The sequence below is a fragment of the Conger conger genome, chromosome 16 (genome assembly GCF_963514075.1).
Source record: "Conger conger chromosome 16, fConCon1.1, whole genome shotgun sequence".
Lineage (NCBI taxonomy): Eukaryota > Metazoa > Chordata > Actinopteri > Anguilliformes > Congridae > Conger > Conger conger.
Window position 1 is genome coordinate 32,670,358 of NC_083775.1, and position 21,807 is coordinate 32,692,164.

Consider the following 21,807-nt stretch of genomic DNA (forward strand, 5'->3'; position numbering starts at 1 on the left):
TATTGCTTAACACACTTTTAATATGAGCAGCATAGTCCATAGGACAGCTAACTTTGGGCCATATGAGATCCACCCTGTTGGGGTGTTAGGGTTTGAGGTTTGATTTACGGGTTTGAAAAACCGTAGAATGAAAGAAAAATGATTGCCAAAAAACTTTTTTTTGGAAGAAAGAGAAATAAATCACTTCTGATTCCACACACACACACACACACACACACACACACACACACACACACACACACACAAAGACAATGTGTAATGTTTGTTGTCCAATTGGCTACTGAGGTATGGGAATAGCAGCCCCAATCCCAAAGCACTGAAACCTGCAGTACTGCACCTTAATGAATGCAAGGATGTCTTTTCATTTCCCTCAGTAGAATTAGCCTCTGCTCTGGCTTGCTAACTCTGGATAATATCTATGTCAAAACAAAACATATTTTACCAATTCCTTAATGAAGCAGTGGGCATTAAAGGTACAATAGGTACGTTTTTTGTGTTAAAACATTGTTACAAGTAGGGGTCGACCGATATGCATTTTTCAGGGCCGATACTGATACTGATATCTGATGGCCTAGAGTGGCCGATACCGATATTTGGCCGATATTCTAGGCCGATATTAATTTTGTCACGTTTCAGGTCTGTCTTGCCATGTTTTATGTTTAATCATTTGTCTTAGTCACGTATTGTCTTATCATGTATTATGTTAGTCTAGGTTTGTCATGTGTTTAGTTGATTTCTTTTAATGAATAATTGTCTTGTCGTGCGTAGTTATGTTTTTGTTACGATTATTTTTCCTTGTTATGTTGAGTGGTTATCGTCTTAGTTTGTGTTAGTGTTTTGATTTATGTTTATTGTTACGTAAACTGGTCGTTGTTTAACATACACTTTTACATGTCTTTCCACAAACCTTGCATTCCGGCTTTCTTTCTCTCCCTTTCTGTCACTCACTCCCTAATTGCTTCTATCGTCTATTTACTAAATATACTAATGCTAGATTAGGATTGGGTAATACTTACATACTAATGATGTGTTCATGTTACCTTACGTTTCTCGTGCATGTCATTTACTAATTTACTAATGCTAGGGCAGGATAGGTTTATTACTAACGATTACTAATTACCTTGTTAACTTGTCATCCATCGCACCTGTTTTCCATTCCCTTGCTGCTCTCTAACTAATTGTCTACACCTGTCTACACCCGCATTTATAGCCCAGTCGCACTTCTATTCTTTGCGAAATTGTCTGCCTCTTGTCCGTCAAAGCAGCGCTTGAGCAGTATTTACCATTGATTCACGTTAAGATCCAAGCCTGGTTTTCGACCACCGTTTATTTATTTCTGCTTTGTTTACCATCGCTTGTTTTTGAGTACGTCCCCGCCTACTGCTATTGTACCTTTTGTCTCGCTGCTTTGTTTACGGTTACGACTTCCGCAGCGCCCTCGACTACGACCCTGCCTACACTTCTGCCCCGCTGACAGCTGTCCTGCTACCGGACCTCCCTGCACGTCTGCCGACTACGAGTTTGCCTCTTCCCTCGGCACTGTGTTTTCGGTTTATTTATTGTTTTTTTGGCTGGATCTACGTGTATGAACTTTGCTTGTTTTGACTACGTTCCTGGGATTCGTCCCGAATAAAGCCCTGACGGGACTTTATATTGCTATTGTTTCTGAGTCGTGCATTTTGGGTCCAACACCCACGTACCCGTCTCAAATATTTCATATTTGACTTTTTCAATCACAAAAAATGATTAAGAATATTGAATTTCTATTCTAAATACCGTCTATAAGGAATAAGAAACAATATAAAGAGTTGAGAAAAGGATGCTTTTAATGAGAAAATGTATTAAACAGTTTATTAAGAAATAGTAGAAAAAAATCTCAGACGCACATAGCCAGGACATGGATAATAGACTACTGTTTATTTGGCTAGGCACACTAAATAGGTAACGCTACATTCTCTCCAATGATAAGCTCCACTTCAGACACCGAGAGGCAGGCACAGAGAAATGCGCACGCACTTCGGAGCAGTCTAAGCGATGTGAGTCGTCTGACTCTGTTCTTCTGTTTCTTCTTTCTTATATCATCTTATATTTAATCATCATCCTATGTTGTCTGTTTCTTCTTTCTCGTATCAACTGATGTTTAATCCTTAAACATTCTATTTTTCTTTTCTTTCTCGTATCAGCCTATGTTGGATATGGATTGGCTACATTTTGCTATTTTACATAGCTATTTTGCCCGCTAAATGTACTAAATGTAGTAAGTGTTGGTTAGGTGTGGAGCTCTGTACAAGCCTGTTAGGGCTTCGCTCCCACCTTGCACAGATTTGTACTAAAATTTGCGCTAAATAAATAAACCTAAAAACCGTGTCGACTGTAACCAGAGAATAGGCTAGAGAGACGGGACGGGATGTAGCTGCTGTAACGCAAAAAAGCTTGAGCAACAGCATTGGGTAATGCTGGCGGGACTATTGCAATGCAACAATAAGGGAATTCGCTGCCATATATTTGATGCTCCTACTTCCTAAATTAGACTGAAAGTTATTTGTGTTTACTGTATGGAAGGGCAAAATGCGGAGTGCAGCAGGACTAAAATATACGTCTGGGGCAGTCTACTTCGGCAGTGGCTTCCTTCCGCGGTTGGAAGCTATACTATTCTCTACTGGGTCGTGCTTAATTGTACGAACAAAATAAGTCTGCATTTCATTCATTTCTCGTTGGGGTTAAGACACGTCTGAAATGAATAGGTTGGGTGGCAATGATAACACATTGGGGCTGAATAGTTTAGTTTAGTAGCCTATTAACTAACACCAAACGCATTACAAAGTGTTTAGAAAATGTAAGCGAGACTTAACCTACTACGTCAAACATCAACCATAAGCTCCACTCTAGAATCTTTGCATAAAATACTTCAAATGAAAATAGAAACACTGACTAGCATGGCCACGGAGACCGCTAGCATGCACTCGTTATAGCTAACTTGGGGCCATAATTATATTAACGCATTGCAGCGTTAAATGTACATCAGCTTCATGTTGAAATATCCAATCTTACTTAAACATACCAATGTCAAGCACGTGTAAGTTTGTCTAAAGACGTGTTAATACAAAGAACATACCTGCTCCATTTATTCAGTGTCCATTAATTAATTTCTTCCTTCACCATCCCATGTTTCCAAGCGTCGTTGCTGGTTTTGTTTACCTTGCCAACAGACCCGCGGTAAGCCAGTGCTATCGTAGTTGTTGAGCAAATACAATTGAAATTAACTTTAGGACTAATATTTTTAGTCACAGTAAATTTGAACCTGTTGAATGTTGGAATTATGAGATGGTGCATTTTGGACAAATATCGGCAAAAGCCGATATGAGAATGCAAAGCTCTTAAGTCTCACGCATTGGGCGTGAGGCACACGCATTTCAACCCGCTCACACGCCACACCTTGTATTTCTCACGCCGAGAAATTACCAGGATAACGCCGCTATTTTTTATAACAGTGGAACAGGTAGGAATCAAGTGGGTTCTCCGTAGAGTTCAGAAGGCGCATGCCACGCACCAGCTAATCAAATAATAATAATATAGCTACCGAACAGCCAATCAAAAAATAGCATTGCTGTATCCGGTAAGATTTCGATATTCCCGCTACAACAACGTTACATTCTGATTCCAACGACGAAAATGACACATTGATTCAGACGCTTGCTGAAGTAGCTACAGAAGAGAGGAGCGCTGTCACATTGATTTACATCTCGCCGAAGTAGCTACAGACTGATCGACGTGGGAGAAGACCATATCCTATGAGTACAGTAAGTCATCTCATCATTTGATTTCCGTTGCTGGGGAATATTGTGTCCAGGCAGCTGGTAATCAGTAATGTTAGCTAACAGTTTGACCAGAGTGTTTTTTAGTCTTAGTTCAGGACCCATTATTCACAAAGCTTTTCTCTTAGGCTACCACTAAGAGTACTTCTAAATTGCACTAAAGGTTTTTAGTTTTTCCTTAAAAGTAATTCACAAAGCAGTTGAGACCAAGTTCTAGGAAGGACATTATCAACTTAAGATGAGCTAAAAGCTCCGCTTTGCTTGACGGCTCATGCACGAGCTTGCTTGCATTCACCTCGCTCAGTGATAGGCTGATGAGTGACACTTTCATTGTATGTCATTCTCGGGATATAGACCTACTGTTGGCTGTACTGTATTTTCAATTGTCATCATGAAAATACAGTCTAGGCTATGTTTGGTCTGCTTGGCTAATGACCCTGACACACGCGATTTCGGCCGTCGTACGTGGTCGGCTGTAGCTTTTTTGCCGATTACACATGTTGAATCGGCTGCTCGTCGGGTTTTTTCCTTTTCACGAAATCATTTTTGCAGAGCTAGCCGGCTAGATAGCAGGAGCACTTGGGGTGTCACATTATACCGGGGCTACTCTGACAGTTTTATATTTTAGTTCAAAACTTGAGAGCCCTGCTAACAACTACTAATTTAGATATTGTAGAGTAATAATTATATTGATAGACTTACTGTCTCTCTAACTAGTGAACTAACAGTCACTTATTTTGGGTAGTTTAGATTTAATCACGTAACTAACTTACTAACGATATCTCCTATTGCTCATGCTGTTCTGCAGCTCCGCCTTCCTATCCTGTCCCTGATGACTTGCTTAGTTTCAGCGAAGTGTTCGCACCTGTCTCTCGCTATGACTACGCCATCTACTTAATGCAAATGTCCACTCCCTAATATGGAGCCGTGTGTTTTACGTGTTGGTCTATGTGTACCCAGTTCATGTTTTCGTCTTCAGCCATGTTATTGTATTATTATTTTCTGACATTTTGGACGCTGTTTCAACTTGCCCCTGAGGTGTTTCAAGGAATGTCCTAGAACTTTATCGATGGTCTATTGTCATAAACATGTATCTTCTTTCTGGATGAAAAATATTAGCTCTAATATGTGTATATATTTTGTAATTAAGTGAAAACCTAAAAGTGTTTGGTTGTTCCCCTGTCACCCCTACTCCACTAATTAAATATTAAATCAGTGCTTTGGGATTGGGGCTGCTATTCTCATTCCACAGTATTCCTGGAGTAAAGGGGTTGCATTGGGAACCACCATATAGATGTATTTCAGCCAACTGGACAAACATTACATGTTGTCTTTGTGTATGTGTAGAATCATAATTCATTTATTTCTCTCTGTCTTCCAAAAAAAGGCAAAGTCTTTACCAATATTTTTTTTGCCAATATTTTTTCTTTAATTTTACGGTTTTGCAAACCCGTAAATCAAACCTCACTCCCCAACAGGGGGATCTCATATGGCCCAAAGTTAGCTGCCCTATGGACTATGATGCTCATATTAAAAGTGTGTAAAGCAATAACTTCTATACCTGCAGCCAGGTACACAGAATTACCTGCTCTATGGCCTGTGTTATATTAAAAATATGTTTACTACTAGGATCAGTGCTGCGGAATCTACAGTCCTGTGAGAGTCTTTCAACCCCGAACAGCTGGAATAAATACACTCAGCAAAAAGAGTGTGTGTGTGTGTGTGTGTGAGAGAGAGAGAGATGGAGAGTGGAGAAATAGATACAGGTGGATCATCTGGTCATGTTGGTGTGTTCTCTTTTAATATCTGTATGTCTGGCCATCATCATACATCTGAAACACAAACACTTTCTGAAGGAATTTATACAGTTTTAACTGTAATTTGTGCTGTAGTACTGGCTACTTTGCAGAAAGTAAAAATAAATAAAACATCCATCCATCCATCGATTATCTGAACCCGCTTATCCTGATCAGGGTCGCAGGGGGGCTGGAGCCTATCCCAGCATACATTGGGCGAAAGGCAGGAATACACCCTGGACAGGTCGCCAGTCCACCGCAGTAAATAAAACATATTTGTTCATAATTATTTTAAACAAAAAAGTTTGAAGAATAAACATCAATTTGCTTGCTTCATGCTACTTTTTTTTTACAGTTTACATTGATAGGATAAAAGCAACCTGAAAGTAAGGCTTCGACAATATTGAAATGCCATGTCTGGAAACATCTAGTTCTAGGGCGACCAGATGTCCTGTTATTCCTGGGATGACCCTGTATTTCAGGCCTTTTGCATGCGTCCAAACTTATTTTGTCCTATATTTCAGTCATACCATATCTCAATTAGCCTTTTGACTATAATTACTAATGTCCAAAATGATACTGTAAAGGGTTCATACTGTAATGCCTTTGCATGTTTTAATCAGTTCAAACAGGACCTGAATTTACAGGAACATATAGAGTGGGCTCCAGAATTATTGGCACCCCTGACTGGCAATGCACAAAAAATATATTTATTGAGAAACACAAAAATGTCAACATGTGAAAAATATTGTAATTTATTAATGTTTCAATGGAACCAAATAAAAAATAGATTTTTCCAAAATCAAGATTCCATAATTTTTGGCACCCCTGGTGTAGTACTTCCAGGTGCATCCACATTTGGCAAGGATAATAGCATGGAGTCTTTTCCTTTAATGCTTGACAAGGGTAAGGAATTTCATCGATTTTGGACCATTCCTCTCTGCAGATCCCTGCATGATCCTTCACATTCTTGGATTTGCGCTTATCAAGTGTGCCCTCTTCAGTTCAGCCCACAGGTTTTTAATTGGATTGAGGTCCGCCTGAGATGCCATTGCAGAACATAGATTTTGTTGTCTCAGAAACATTTATGTGTGGATTTTGAGGTATGCCTTGGGTTATTGTCTTGTGGGAAAGTTCATATACAGCCAAGTCTCAGCCTTGTGGTAGAGGCAATTTGGCAATTTGAGGCAGATTGTTAGCCAAAATACGCCTCAACGATGCTGTATCTGACCAAAATGTTACATTTGTTTATTTTTATTTTGTCACTTCATTCATGCATTAAATGACCAAATGAGACCCCAGGAGATCAGCAGTTTCTGAGATACTCAAACCACCCTGTCTAGCACCAACAATCATTCCATGGTCAAAGTCACATTTCATCCCCATTCTGACATTTGGTCTGAAAAACAGCTAAACCTTTTGACCATGTCTGCATGCTTTTATGCATTTAGTGCCACATGATTAGCTGATTAAATATTTTCATAAGCTAGTGTACAGGTCTTCCTAATAAAATGCTCATTGTATATCAATGTGAAAAAGCTAACTTTTTTACGGAATGACTCTTATGAACAGCATGTTGCTGTTTGTGCTGTGTACAGCATTTTGTTACAGATTGACAATAGTTCTCATTTAAAAATTAATTATGGCTGATAATATATTTCCTACTGTAATCCAAAACAGTGTACTGTTACTTCCTCACACAATTTGACCAATGAACTTGCACAAACTTGAACATTTCTTTTTTCTTTTTTTGCTGACCACAGTTGAAGGTGAAGTTAATCATCAACTTTTGTAGAAGTTTAAGAATATTGTAGTGCTGCGATCCAACCAAGGGGCGGCCTAACTGCTCTCTGCTAATGGTGAATTCATCTTAATGCAGGGATTGGAGACCCAAATTTGTGCTTTTACAGTGCTGTCAGAAGTGGAGGTGTGGCCTTGATGGAATATCAGAACATATTGATGATAATAACATATAAGTGAAACAACAAACCCAATTCTATGGGTTGACAAAAAATCCAATTTCCTAGTTGAGCTAAAAAAGCAGTTGCAGTTTCACAATTTTTATTCTTGGCATATCATTGTTCCTGCAATAAAACATTTCTAATATGTTGATCAGAGACTCCAGCAGTTTTTATGAAAGTGCTAGAGTTTATGTTCTGCTAAAAAGCAATAATGAGAGTTTGTTTTGACAGGGGAAACACAACATCTCTCTGAGCTGAGGATTGTGTTGGTGGGAGCAGAGGTATGTGGGAAGAGTTCAGCAGGAAACACCATCTTGGGCAAACAGGTGTTTGCATCTGGAATAAAAACTCTAGAGGGTAAGAAGGTGCAGGCTACCATAGACGGAAGGCAGGTCACTGTGGTGGACACACCTGGCTGGGTCTGTTATTTTCCTGTTGAAGATTCTCCAGAACTGCTGAAAGACCAGATTTTGTCTAGTGTGTCTCTGTGTCCCCCTGGACCCCATGCTTTCCTGCTGGTCATAAATCTGGACTCAACGTTCCAAGATAAACACAGGATAGCAGTGCAGGAACACCTGGAGCTTCTCGCCAAAACAGTGTGGAGACACACTATACCGCTGTTCACCTTTGGGGACACTTTAAGGGAAGTGACCATCAAGCAGCAGATTGAAGGACATGCCCTCCAGATGCTATTAGAGAAATGTGGGAACAGGTACTATGTTCTCAGCAATAAGAACAGCAGTGAAGTCTCTCAGGTCTCAGAGCTACTGGAGATGATAGAGAAGATGGTGGCAGGTAATAGGGGCTGTCATTTTCACATGGGGAGGAAACTTCTACAGGACATTGAGGAGAAGAGGAGGATTACAGAAGTACGAGCTAATCAGAGAATAAGGAAGGTCTTGGAACGTAGAGAGACACTCCGACACCTCCTTAGAGGTAAAATTAATATATTTTATTTTGTATTTAATTCATGATTTTGTCTTTTCTCTAAATGATGATGGCAGTTTTATCAAGTTAATCTAGTTGTTCTCTGGTTAATCCATTTTTAATCTTTTTTCACCCTGACAGGGGATGCCACCCGTCCCTCAGAGCTGCGGATGGTGCTTCTGGGGTGGGTGGCTGGGGGGAAGAGCTCGACAGGAAATACCATTCTGGGCAGAGAGGAGTTTGGAGTTTGGAAAAGAACCGCACAGTGTGAGAAGAAGCAAGGTGAAGTCAATGGGAGGCAGGTCACTGTGGTTGACACACCTGCCTGGTGGAAGTTTATGCCAGCTAAGCTCACACCTGATTGGATAAAAGAGGAAGCAATGAAGGGGTTGACACTGTGTGACCCCGGACCCCATGCAATTCTACTGGTCATTCCTGCAGACACATCATTTCAAGAAACACAAAGGAAAATAATTCGAGACAACATGAAACACCTTGGAGAGAGAGTGTGGGGACACACTCTGGCGCTCTTCACCTGGGGGGAAAAGCTAGGAAACCACACCATCGAGCAGCACATAGAGAGAGAAGGACAGGCCCTCCAGTGGCTTATAGAGAAATGTGGGAACAGGTACCATTTTCTCAGCAATAAGGAAAGGGGGGATATCACCCAAGTCGCAAAGCTGCTGGAGAAGATTGAGGAGATGGTAGCAGGTCGAACTGTCCTTCCTCTCAAGACTGAGACACAAAGTGAAGTTATGGAGGAGATAGACGAGAAAGACAGAGAGACCAGGGGGGCTGATCTCAGCACAGAGAAGCAGAAAGTAACAGAGCTGATGAAAATTATTGATGAACTCTGGGTCAAGAGAGAAGAACATCTGTTGGAGCAACTGGGTTTGAATTCTAAACAAAGTAGTGAAGTTCAGCATCCTGCTGATATGCTAAAAGTGTTTGAAAAGGAATGGAGCAGAACAGAAACAGGCTTGAAGCTGAAGAAAATTAATCAAGAATGTACCACCACCCACAATGGTAAGTTTGGTTCAATCCATTTTTCAATGATTTCTTATTCATGACAGAATCAAGCTGACTTTTGCGCTCGATTAATTAATTCTTATCGTCTTTGCTCTGTCAAAATATATTTGACACAATTTATTTTGCACCATTATTCTGAATTAGTCTGAAAATCAAATAATGTATGGAAAAAGTTGGTCATCAACGCATAATCACTGCTAATAGCATGTGCACACTGTTCACATGTGGCCTGTTGGGGTTAAGGTAAATGATTGGGACCCGCAAGGTTGGCGGTTCGATCCCCGGTGGAGCCACAATAAGATCCGCACAGCCGTTGGGCCCTTGAGCAAGGCCCTTAACCCTGCATTGCTCCAGGGGAGATTGTCTCCTGCTTAGTCTAATCAACTGTATGTCACTCTAGATAAGACCGTCTGCCAAATTCCAGTAATGTAATGTGGGTGGCACCCTTGATAAATATGCACAAAATACTGTAAGCTAAAAATGCAGTTATTGACAAAGGCTTCCAACATGTGTAGTGTGTTGTATTAAAGATTAATTGGAATCAACCAAAGTCGTAACATTTTTCCTCTTAAAAATATATTTCCCCAAAAAATAGGTTTCACAATTATTAGCACCCCTGGTTTAAGACTTTGTGCAAACACCCCTGGCAATGATGAAAGCCATGAGTCTTTTCCTAAAATTTATAAATTTTAGATCCCACATTTAGATGGATTTTGACCATTCCTCCATGCAGAACTTTTGATATTTCATAAACTTCTGCACTAGAATACAGGCTGTTCTGTGCTGTTTTCCAGAGGGAGACATACTCTGTGGATCAAAGAGTTTGGAAGAGGGGAGCACTCTTACAGAAGCAGCCAACAAGCCCAACAGTGGATAGAGAGAGAGGATGCTGCTTTTGAAAAGGAGTGGGGAAGGAGAGAATGGATGATGTTCCATCACTTTAAAAGGATGATGCAGGACACTGCCACACAACCTGTGAGGGGAGTGGGAAGCATGGATGAACCTCCAGACTGTGAGTTTGCTTAGCCTCATTATCCAATACAGGCTATTTATAACTTATGGAACCCTTATCAGATTCTTTACCATGACATACTTATGGACTGAATATTTCCAGAAATTTGTGTTCTTCAGACTATGATAGCTTAGCAGCAATATCCTGAGTGCTTTAGCATAGACTTGACGACATCCCTAAATCATCATTTTCAATGATCATTTTTACAAGCTTGTAGACGGTCGTAAACGTAGCCTATTCATAGTTGCACAGTTTGTGTTATTGTAAAATAATGAAATGATTCCTCACTTGAGGAAATAAGTCTCGTGTCTCATCTTTGTGTTTTCACTCGTGTTCAGAATGAGCAAGCTCAAGCTTCCATGCATTCCAGCACTCTCTGATACAGCCTGTTTCCTTTCACAGTGTGTGCAGAGACATCCTCAGAGCCTGACACCTCTCATGTTGCAAGGGCCTGCATCAAAGTGTGTGACTGGATGAGTGAAAAGCATCATGGGAATTCTGCTGCTGCATCTGGATATGAAACAAGTTCTGAAATCAGCAAGACAGAGGCCTCTGACATCACAGAAAGAGACAAGGGACTAGAACACTGTGGGACTGCAGATGCATGAAACTGACCACAGTAATATAGCATCACCTTATACAACATCAACTCTGCACAGTGTAATATAGCACCACTCATTATACAACATCAACACTGCACAGTGTAATATAGCATCACTCCTTATACTGCATCAACACTGAACAGTGTAATATAGAACCACTCCTTATACAACATCAACAATGAACAGTGTTATATAGAACCACTCATTATACTAAATCAACACTGAACAGTGTAATACAGCATCACTATCAGGGTCTCAGAACAGAGGATCCAGATGCATGACTCATACGGAGGTTTCTTTGTCATAAAAGTCTTTATTACCAGATAGCAGGTCAGACAAGCGAGGTTCAAAAGCCAACAAACAGATACAGCAGGGATAACGCAGTTTGTAATAGATAGTCCAGGAAATGGGTTTCCAACAAACGGATCATATCAATGGTAATCCAAAGAGTAGTAGTGGTCACAGGCGATGGGTCGAAAAGAGACAGGTGGAATAAGCTAAACTCGGAGGTCGGGGACGAAATACAGTGGTGTGAAAAAGTGTTTGCCCCCTTCCTGATTTCTTATTTTTTTGCATGTTTGTCACACTTAAATGTTTCAGATCAAACAAAAAAAATTTTAATATTAGTCAAAGACGGCACAAGTAAACACAAAATGCAGTTTTTAAATGAAGGTTTTTATTATTAAGGGAGAAAAAAAATCCAAACCTACATGGCCCTGTGTGAAAAAGTGATTGCCTCCCCTGTAAAAAAAAAAAAAAAAAAAAACATTACTTAACTGTGGTTTATCAAACCTGAGTTCAATTTCTCTAGCCACACACACCCGGGTCCATCACTCTGGGAGTGATTCAAACACGAGAGCGGGTATGCTCTCACTAACACTCTGGGACTGGGTCCCAAGTGCTGAGAGTGTTAGAGAGTGATTAGTAGTAATACTAACACTCTGGGACTGGGTCCCAAGTGCTGAGAGTGTTTGAGAGTGATTAGTAGTAATACTAACACTCTGGGACTGGGTCCCAAGTGCTGAGAGTGTTAGAGAGTGATTAGTAGTAATACTGAGCTGAGAGAATAGTTATAATTCTAATAATAGAGAGGCCTTAAGGAGTACATACGTATAGAACTGCGCTCTGAAGTTGTGTTTTTGTTGTGTAATATGGTATTTTTGTTGTCCGTGAGAGTGCAAGCTGAACACAGGCCAGTGCGATAGAGGCGCTGTGTAGCGGGTCCGTGTGTGTGCACGCGTGTGTGAAAGTGTCGACAGTGGAGACAAATTGTCTAGTTGATATTGCGGAATTTGAATCCGACTTTGATCAGATTAAGGTGCACCTTAAAAAAAATGTTTGTGCATTAAAATAAGTGAAAAAGGAAAATTATGAATAATAAGGTAATAACCATGGGCTCGAAGAGGTCAAAGAAGCAAGACCCAGAATTTACGGGTCCTATGAAAATAATGCATGATAAGTATGGATCGGAAGCCACACAGCCAAATGGATTACAAGGACAATAAAGGTGTGCCAAGGAGGAGGAGACGCAAGCACGGGATGGTGAGTCCAGTTTTTCTCTATCGAACAACCCCAAATTCATTACCAATCTGGTCGTTACAGGTCAATGGGCGAGCATTCGACTTTATTTTAGATATGGGGGCTGGTCATTCTGTAATAACAGCAAAATTGTGGGGATCAAAGCCCCTACCTTTCAGTGAAAAAACTATGGTCAGTCAAGATGCCAGAGGAGGTAATACAACAGAAAAGTTTACAATTCCTTTACTGGATCAGGAAAACCCTGCAGGTTCAGATCCAAAAACTGAGTGCAAATCCCTCTCAATGGTGGGCCACGTCCAGATATGATGTGGGGCTCATGACTGGAGCTGCTGCACTTCAAGTTACCCCTAAGTCAGAGTACAGGCCATGTAAACGCTAATATCCCTGTTTTTGATGCATTGCTAAAAGCTGGTGTTGTGGTTCCCTGTCCTAACTCACCCTGCAATACCCTGATTCTGCCTGTCAGAAAACATGATGGATCTTGCCGTTTTGAACAGAATTTATGAGCTGTAAACAGCACAGTTCAACACCGCGCTCCAGTGGTTCCAAATCCAACCCCTATTTTAGCCCAAGTCCCGGGCAATGCCAAACATTTCACTGTGATCGATCTTGCTAATGCTTTTTTCAGTATACTGGTTGATATTGATTCCCAGTACTGGTTTGCTTTTACGTTTAAGACAAAACGATACACCTAGTCTAGACGACCACAAGGGTATGCTGAGTCTCCGGCTGTATTTTCTGCTGCGCTGCAGGAGAATTTGGAACAGTTCCAGTTCTCTTAGGGGTGTAGCACACTAATTCAGTATGTTGACATTCTTATCTGCTCACCACAATCTTGCCTCCAACATTCGCTGGAGCTGCTAACATTCCCAGCCACACAGGGCCACAAGGTCAAACAAGAAAAACTCTGGCCTGACTGAAGTTACATATCTAGGCCACAAAATTTATGAAGCTGGCCATTTCGGATGCTATTTCAACTTGCCCCAGAGGTGTTTCGATGGTCTATTGTCATAGACATGTTTCTTCTTTTTGGAAGAAAAATATTAGCTCTAATATGTGTATATATTTTGTAATTAAGTGAAAACCTAAAAGTGTTTGGTTGTTCCCAGGTCACCCCTACTCCACTAATTAAGCAGATGGTATTTATTTGATGGCTTGTTTGTTCCCTCTCTATTCCCAATGTAGTCTTTAATCCCTTGTTCTTAACATGCTCATGGAGCCCCCCTAGTGTTCCAAGTGCACATTTTATTAATATATTTATTTTTTAAAATAAAAATAATTAATAGCAGTTTTGATCAGATCCACAGAGCACCTCCATGGCATGTGCCTCCCTCCAATTTAAAAATAAACTTTGTTATCAGTAGTCTGTAAGTTAAACAGAAAAGTCAGTCTATGAATATCATAAATCTAGCATATCTGAGCCAAACTTGAACAAACATCATACAAGTAACACAGACAACATGAGCAGAACCTATAGAAGGGGGTTTTCTCCAATGTTCTAAGTTACACAGAGGAACCATCTGTAAATATATACCCAGTGTTATATTTTTTTCTGACATTCAAATATTTTATGGCATTTTGTTAAAGGTACAATAGGTAATTTTGGACTTCTAATGGTCATAAAAGGAATTGCAACAACAAACAACCTCAAACCACAACACTGTTTATGCTTCCCACAGTCTATGAATATAATACATAATGTAAAGCGTTATTATACACATCAGTGTTCTCGTGCACTGTTTTGGAAAGCTGACAAACGCAACAGAGCCTGCCGTCTTTTGCCTGCCGTGACTTTATGAAATTTTGACTTCGGTATGCTACTTCTTTTTGACGTTTTCACTTTAGCTAACCAACCATATTGTGAGCAAGCAAGTTATTTGGCTATGTAACTAGCTGGCTATATAACTACGATATGATAGTCTACCACAAACAATGCAACTGTAACTTACAGTTTGAGAGAAATAAAGGTTTAGCTCAACACGGATGATTGAACACATAAACAAGTAAAAGGAGTGTCGCTGCCCAAATTGCACTGCCGCCTCACAGCAAGGGTTCGAATCCCCGTCGGCCGGGGCCTCTCTGTGCGGAGTTTGTATGTTCTCCCCGTGTCTGCGTGGGTTTCCTCCGGGTACTCCGGTTTCCTCCCACAGTCCAAAGACATGCAGGTTAGGCTGATTGGAGAGTCTAAAATTGCCTGTAGGTATGAGTGTGTGAGTGAATGGTGTGTGTGCCCTGTGATGGACTGGCGACCTGTCCAGGGTGTGTTCCTGCCTTTCGCCCAATGTATGCTGGGATAGGCTCCAGCCCCCCTGCGACCCTGTTCAGGATAAGCAGGTTCAGATAATGGATGGATGGATGGATGGATGTTTGTAAATTCGTCAAGCTAACTATAGCTAATTTGCTTGTTGCTACCGATAACAAATTGGTATTATTTTATAACTAGATATGTAGTTTTTGCTTGGATAATAAGCAATAGTATACAGCATTTCAGTGATTGCTTGTCTGGAGTGCAATTTTGGCAGCTACACGAACAATCAGTAAGCCCCCACGCCATTGGCTGTGGCAGTTAGAACCGATTTTCAACCAATGAGCTTGAATTGTCGTACAGCTGTACAATGTTTTGATACAGAGACAAATGTAGATTTTTAAACACTAATTTAAGGACTGTTAACACTGGCAGAGGGTGAGTCAACGTGTCAGTGAGCCTTTTTCAATGATAGGAAAGGATTTACAATGGTCCTGTAACAATGTTTTAACACAAAAATCTTACCTATTGTACCTTTAATGCCCACTGCTTCATTCAGGAATTGGTAAAATATCTTTTGTTTTGACATAGATATTATCCAGAGTTAGCAGGCCAGAGCAGAGGCTAATTCTCCTGAGGGAAATGAAAAGACATCCTTGCATTCATTAAGGTGCAGTACTGCAGGTTTCAGTGCTTTGGGATTGGGGCTGCTTTTCTCATACCTCAGTAGCCAATTGGACAAACATTACATGCTGTCTTTGTGTATGTAGGTGTGGAATCATAAGCAATTTATTTATTTCCGTCTTCCAAAAAAAGGCCAAGTTTTTACCAATAATTTTTGCCAAAGAAATTTCTTTCATTTTACGGTTTTCTAAAGAAGTAAATCAAACCTCAAACCCCAACACCCCAACAGGGTGGATCTCATATGGCCCAAAGTTAGCTGCCCTATGGACTATGCTGCTCATATTAAAAGTGTGTAAAGCAATAACTTCTATACCTGCTGCCAGGTACACAGAATTAAATGCTCTATGGACTGTGTTATATTAAAAATATGTTTACAACTACTCGGATTTCAGGGTTCAATGTTCAAGGCTCAGCAATACTTGAGGCTATCCAGCAGATCAACGTTATACTGCACTTATATGTGCAGATCGCCACACAGCAGGAGAGGATCAGTGCTGCAGAATCTACAGTCCTGTGAGAATCTTTCAACCCAAAACAGCTGGAATAAATGCACTCAGCAAAAAGAGTGTGTGTGTGTGTGAGAGAGAGAGAGAGAGAGAGAGTGGAGAAATGGATACAGGTGGATTATCTGGTCATGTTGGTGAGTTCTCTTTTAATATCTGTATGTCTGGCCATCATCATACATCTAATACACGAACACTTTCTGAAGGATTTTAAACAGTTACTGTAATTCCTTTGGTAGTACTGGAAAGTAAAAAAAGAAATAATTTAGTTTGACATTGTTCAAAATTATTTCAAACAAAAAAGGTTTGAAGCATAAGCATAAATTGGTTTGCTTCATGCTACTTTCGAAAGTTTACAGTTATCAAAATCAAGTAATGGGATGAACCTGAAAGTAAGGTGTTGATTTTTTGAAATGCCACGTCTGGAAACATCGCTCTAGGGCGACCAGACGTCCTGTTTTTTCCTGTGGCTGGAAATTGTCCAAAATGTGTTGCAAATTCAACCAGGTAGCTGGTAAGGTGGAATGTTTCTGATGAAAATGAAACTTTATGTACTTCAAAAGGTATAATAGGCCTACCTATTGAGTTGTTATTGCTATGTCTCGGCATGTTTTGATCATTTTGAAGAGAACCTTAATTCACAATAAAACATAATTTGATCGCTTCCTACATTAGCACTACTTGCTGTATGAAACTTGAAATACGAGAAAATATATTGTTTAAGAACAGGCAACAATTTCTTTAAAAAAATTATACAATGCCAATGTCTAGCCAGGAATTACAAAAAAGTGATATTCAAGAAAGTAGATACTAGGCCTTTGTATGTCCAAAAAGGTGTTGATACTCTAATGCCTTTGCATGATTTGATTGGTTCATACAGGACTCTTATGAACAGTCAGTTGCTCTTTGTGCTGTGTACAGCATTTATTCATGCTATAGATTTACAATGGGTTTCATTTAAAAAATGTTATGGCTGTTAATATATTTCAGCAATCATCCTTTACTATCACCCAAAACAAAGTAATGTTCCTTTACCACAAAACTGGATCAGCTTGCACTAACTTAATTTTAGAATTGTTTTTTTGCTAACCACAGTTGAAGGTGAAGTTAATCATCAACTTTTGTTGAAGTTTTTGTAGAATATTGTAGTGCTGCGATCCAACCAAGGGGCGGCCTAACTGCTAGCTGGTCTGCTAATGGTGAATTCATCTTCAGTGCAGTGATTAGTGCAGCTGTCTTTATGCCTGGAGACCCAAATTCGAGCCTCCGCCAGATCCCTGCCCTTACATTGGAAATGTCAGAAATAAAGGTGTGCCTCAACGGAATATCATAGCATATTGATGTTAATAATATACGTAGAAGTGAAACAGCAAACCAAATCCTATTTATGGAAAAACATTTTTTTTTTAAAGAAAAACCCATTTCTTCACTGAGTGTAAAAGCAGTTCTTATTATTGATATATCACTGTTCGTGGAATGAGGCATTTCTAATCTGGCACCGCTGATAAGAGACCCCAGCATGACAGTTTATGTTCAGTTAAATATTACATTACATGACTAGATTATTGGCATTTGGCAGACGCTCTTATTCAGAGTGACGTACATCAAAGTGCAAAGTGCATACCCATAACCAGGGATAAGTGCACTGAAAAACCCTAAAGGGAAGTACCATTTAAAGTGCTAACAGTACAACAACGATGAGAACTAGGGCCTATTTGGTTAATCTGATTAACAGCTTACATAGCCAAACAAACTAGCAAAAATATAATTCTAGCAAGCAAGTTCTAACACACTATTTAGAACTGAAAATAGCAATTAAGAGTGTTTGTTCTCCCTGACAGGGGAGACACAACATCTCTCTGAGGTGAGGATTGTGATTGAGAGAAAAGTTCATACCCATCACCTGGAACAAGTGCACTGAAAGACCCTAGAGGGAAGTACAGTTTCAAGTGCTAAGAGCACAACAAAGATAAGGACGAGGGCCGATTTGAGAAATCTGACAAGGGATTATATCAAAAACAATTTCAGCAAAACGCAATAGAATGAAAACACTTACATTGGAACAATAAACAGGTTACAAAGCCACACAAAAGTAGTAAAATATCATCCTAGGGAACAAGTAGTGACACTATTGAGACCTGAAAAACAACAACAACTACCAATCAGTTTAAGATCACAGGGAGGTAGAGAGGGGGTGGAAGTGCGGAGAGGGGGAGAGAGAACCTGCATGACCGGGTAAACGCCGCGATGTTCTCCGAGAGGGACCATCTCCACGCCGAGGTTCCTTGCACAGGGTGATGGCGTCACTGGGGTATCCATCAGGGAAATGGAGAAATCAAGAAAGGGAGAGGTTAGAGGAGGGATGAAGTCTTACCTGGTTGAGCTTTAGTTGGTGGTTGTCCATCCAGATATGGATGTCACTCAGGCAAGAAGAGATGCGGGCTGAAACCTGTGCGTCAGATGGTGAGAAGGAGTTGGGTGTCATCAGTATAGCAGTGGTGAACTGTTACAGTGCCAGCAAGTGGGTAGTGGCAGTAAATTTGCAGGACCCTCTCACAGTATTCATAGCAGCCATAATCAGCCAACAATTTTAGCTGGAGAGAGAGTGGGGTTGGTTGGCACACTGCAATTCTCTGGTCCTTTGAAGGCCATAGAAACAAAAATGTAACATCAAATCAATTCTGTAGTATCAAAATATAAAAAATGGTCTTCACACTAAATACATCATAAACCTGTTTTAGATAGAGATTATAGAAATGTCTTATGGGAATCAGCTACATTTTGATATAAGATTTGAAAGTCTGTGATGAGTGATGTTACCTGGGAAACAACATATTTTCAAGAGGTGGCTCCCAATGGGAGTGGGGTTGACTATTTTTGGGGTTGGTCGGCACAAGGATAAAAAAAAAAACCCATGTAATATTCATATATTATGCATGATTAAATATAATTCTGTACAAATCCACATGCCACAAAAATACTCACACACCAATGCACACGCATGCACACGCAAGAAGAAAGAGAAAGGGAGAAAGATAAAGAGTGAGAAGGCCAGGCCTATAGGAATGGCATTATTATAGTTATATTATTATATTTATTTTCTCTCATTGGGTATTAGTGCTTTCTGGTTGTTATTTGAATTAAATAGAATCATTTCTATTGGTTGCTAAATTCTTTCTAACTCAAGCTCCCTGGCACTCTTCAATCACCATGGCAATATCCCTTACATCATTTAATGTCTACATAATCATTCCAGTTTATTATTAGGGGGCCAAGCGCCAAAGGTGCCATGCACCCTATTGTGTTTGTTGGTTTTATTATTAGGGGTCCAAGCAGGAACCCAATTATTTTAATTCTCCCAAAATTACAATTCAATTCATTTCAAGTGGACATGGTTATTATAAAAATGCTAATGATTCCTAAACTGTTTGAAATAAAGTTACACAACTTGGGGTGTGCATTTACAGTTGGATCACAATTCACCCAGTAAGGATTTAGCCCAATCCAACCTCATGGTGGCAATAGAAAGATACACATAAAAATTATTAATGCCCACTGCTTCATTACGGGAGAGGTAGCTGGCCAGAGCAGAGGCAAATTCTTCTGCCGAAAACAAAAAGACCTCATTGCATTCATTAAAGTGCAGTTTTGCAGGCTTCATTTCTCTCTGTCTTCCAAAAAAAAAAAAATTAATTGACAATAATTTATCTTTCATTTTTTGGTTTTGCATGAACAAGAACAACCCCTCCCCCCATGTGTGTGGAATCATTTATTTATTTATTTCTCTTTTTGCTTTCATGTAAATGCCCCAAAGTCAACTGCCCTATGGACTATGCTTTCCTCATAGACAGTATGTTAAGCATTAACTTATACAGTATACCTGAAGCCACGTACAGAGTTACCTGGCCTATGGACTGTTCAAGTGTGTTCACCATTACTCAGGGTTCAATGTTTAAGGCTCAGCAACACTTGTGGCTCAGATCAAGTGAAGTTATACAGAGAGGACCAGATTCTACAGTCCTATGAGAATCTTTAAACCCAAAACAGCTGGAATAAATGCACTCTGAAAAAAAGTGTGTTTGCATGTGGGTGTGTGAGAAAGAGAGAGAGAGAGAGTGGAGAAATGGATAGAGGTGGATCATCTGGGCATGTTGGTAAGTTTTCCTTTAATACTGTATATGTCTGACAATCGTCATCTCAAACACAAACACTTTCATAATTCTGCTCAGAAAAAAGTTATGGTCATTAAACAATGCTAAATCTTGCCACTTGCCTTTTTTCTTTTCTTTTTTATATTTGATGGTCAGAACATGACAAAAAAGTGTTGCATATTCAAGGAGTTTGTAAGATGGAAAATGTCTGATCAAAATGAAACTTTCTTAAAATTTGAAAACTTTTGTAACAAAGTTGTTACTGCTATATTTTGGCAGGTATCCAAACTTGAAATACTAGTAGATGTATTCGTTAAGAACAGCCAGAAGAAAAATTTGGTCAGAAATTATACAATGCCAAAGTTGCGGTCCGACCAAAGGGCGGCCTAACTGCTAGCTGGTCTGCTACTGGTGAATTCATCTTCAGTGCAGTGATTAGTGCAGCTGTCTTTACCCCTGGAGACCCAAATTCGAGCCTCGACAGATCCCTGCCGCTACACTGGTGTCAACATATTGATGTGAATAATATATGTATAAGTGAAAAACCCAGTTCCTAGTTGAGCTTAAAAGCAGTTGCAGTTTCACTGGTTCTGCAATGAGGCATTTCTAATCTGACACCATTGATGAGAGACCCCAGCAGTTGTTATAACATCTATGTCGCATCTATGAAATGTATGTTCTGGTGAACAGCAATAAAGAGTCTTATTCTCTCTGACAGGGAAGACACAACATCTACCTGAGCTGAGGATTGTGCTGGTGGGATCAGAGGTATGTCGGAAGAGTTCAGCAGGAAACACCATCTTGGGCAAACAGGAGTTTGCACCTGGAATAAAAACTCTAGAGGGTAAGATGGTGCAGGCTATCATAGATGGGAGGCAGGTCACTATGGTGCACACACCTGGCTGGGTCTGTTATTTTCCTGTTGAAGATTCTCCAGAACTGCTGAAAGACCAGATTTTGTGTAGTGTGTCTCTGTGTCCCCCTGGACCCCATGCTTTCCTGTTGATCATAAATCTGGACTCTTCATTCCAAGAGAAACACAGGATAGCAGTGCAGGAACACCTGGAGCTTCTCGGCAAAACAGTGTGGAGACACACTATACTGCTGTTCACCTTTGGGGACACTTTCAGGGGAATGACCATCAAGCAGCACATTGAAGGAGAAGGACAGGCCCTCCAGATGCTTATAGAGAAATGTGGTAGCAGGTACCATGTTCTCAGCAATAAGAACAGCAGTGAGGTCTCTCAGGACTCAGAGCTACTGGAGATGATCGAGAAGATGGTGGCAGGTAATGGTGGCTGTCATTTTCAAATGGAGAGAGAATTTCTAAAGGATATAGAGGAGAAGAAGAGGATTACAGAAGAGCGAGCGAAGCAGAGAGTAAGGAAGGTGTGGAAAGACAGAGAGACACTCCGAGACCTTCTTAGAGGTAATTTTCTTTTTGCTTTTTTATTTACTTTCTATTTTTGTCTTTTCTGTGAATGATGATGCCAATTTTACCCAGTTAATCTAGTTCACTGAAAGTGATGTTCTTTCTCCCTGA

At 40.2% G+C, this 21,807-nt stretch overlaps 1 protein-coding gene across 7 annotated transcripts in view; it reads left to right on the plus strand.

Moving 5' to 3' along the window:
• LOC133114307 (GTPase IMAP family member 8-like) overlaps positions 1-21,807 on the plus strand; it is a 67,681-nt gene that overhangs the window by 41,179 nt on the left and 4,695 nt on the right. Inside the window, exons 1-6 of one of the 7 annotated variants that reach the window (XR_009705543.1) lie at positions 3,423-3,800; positions 5,445-5,602; positions 7,804-8,508; positions 8,641-9,525; positions 10,323-10,540; positions 10,943-11,908. Coding sequence is in view for 5 of the 7 variants with exons in the window: in XM_061223579.1 (XP_061079563.1) it covers positions 16,220-16,250; positions 20,983-21,693 (742 nt within the window). In the remaining 2 variants the exon portion in view is untranslated. Of the gene's footprint in view, positions 1-3,422; positions 3,801-5,444; positions 5,603-7,803; positions 8,509-8,640; positions 9,526-10,322; positions 10,541-10,942; positions 11,909-12,038; positions 12,685-15,517; positions 15,597-16,067; positions 16,251-20,982; positions 21,694-21,807 lie in introns of those variants that run through there. The other 6 variants (XM_061223584.1, XM_061223579.1, XM_061223580.1 and 3 more) reach the window with 6 other exon arrangements.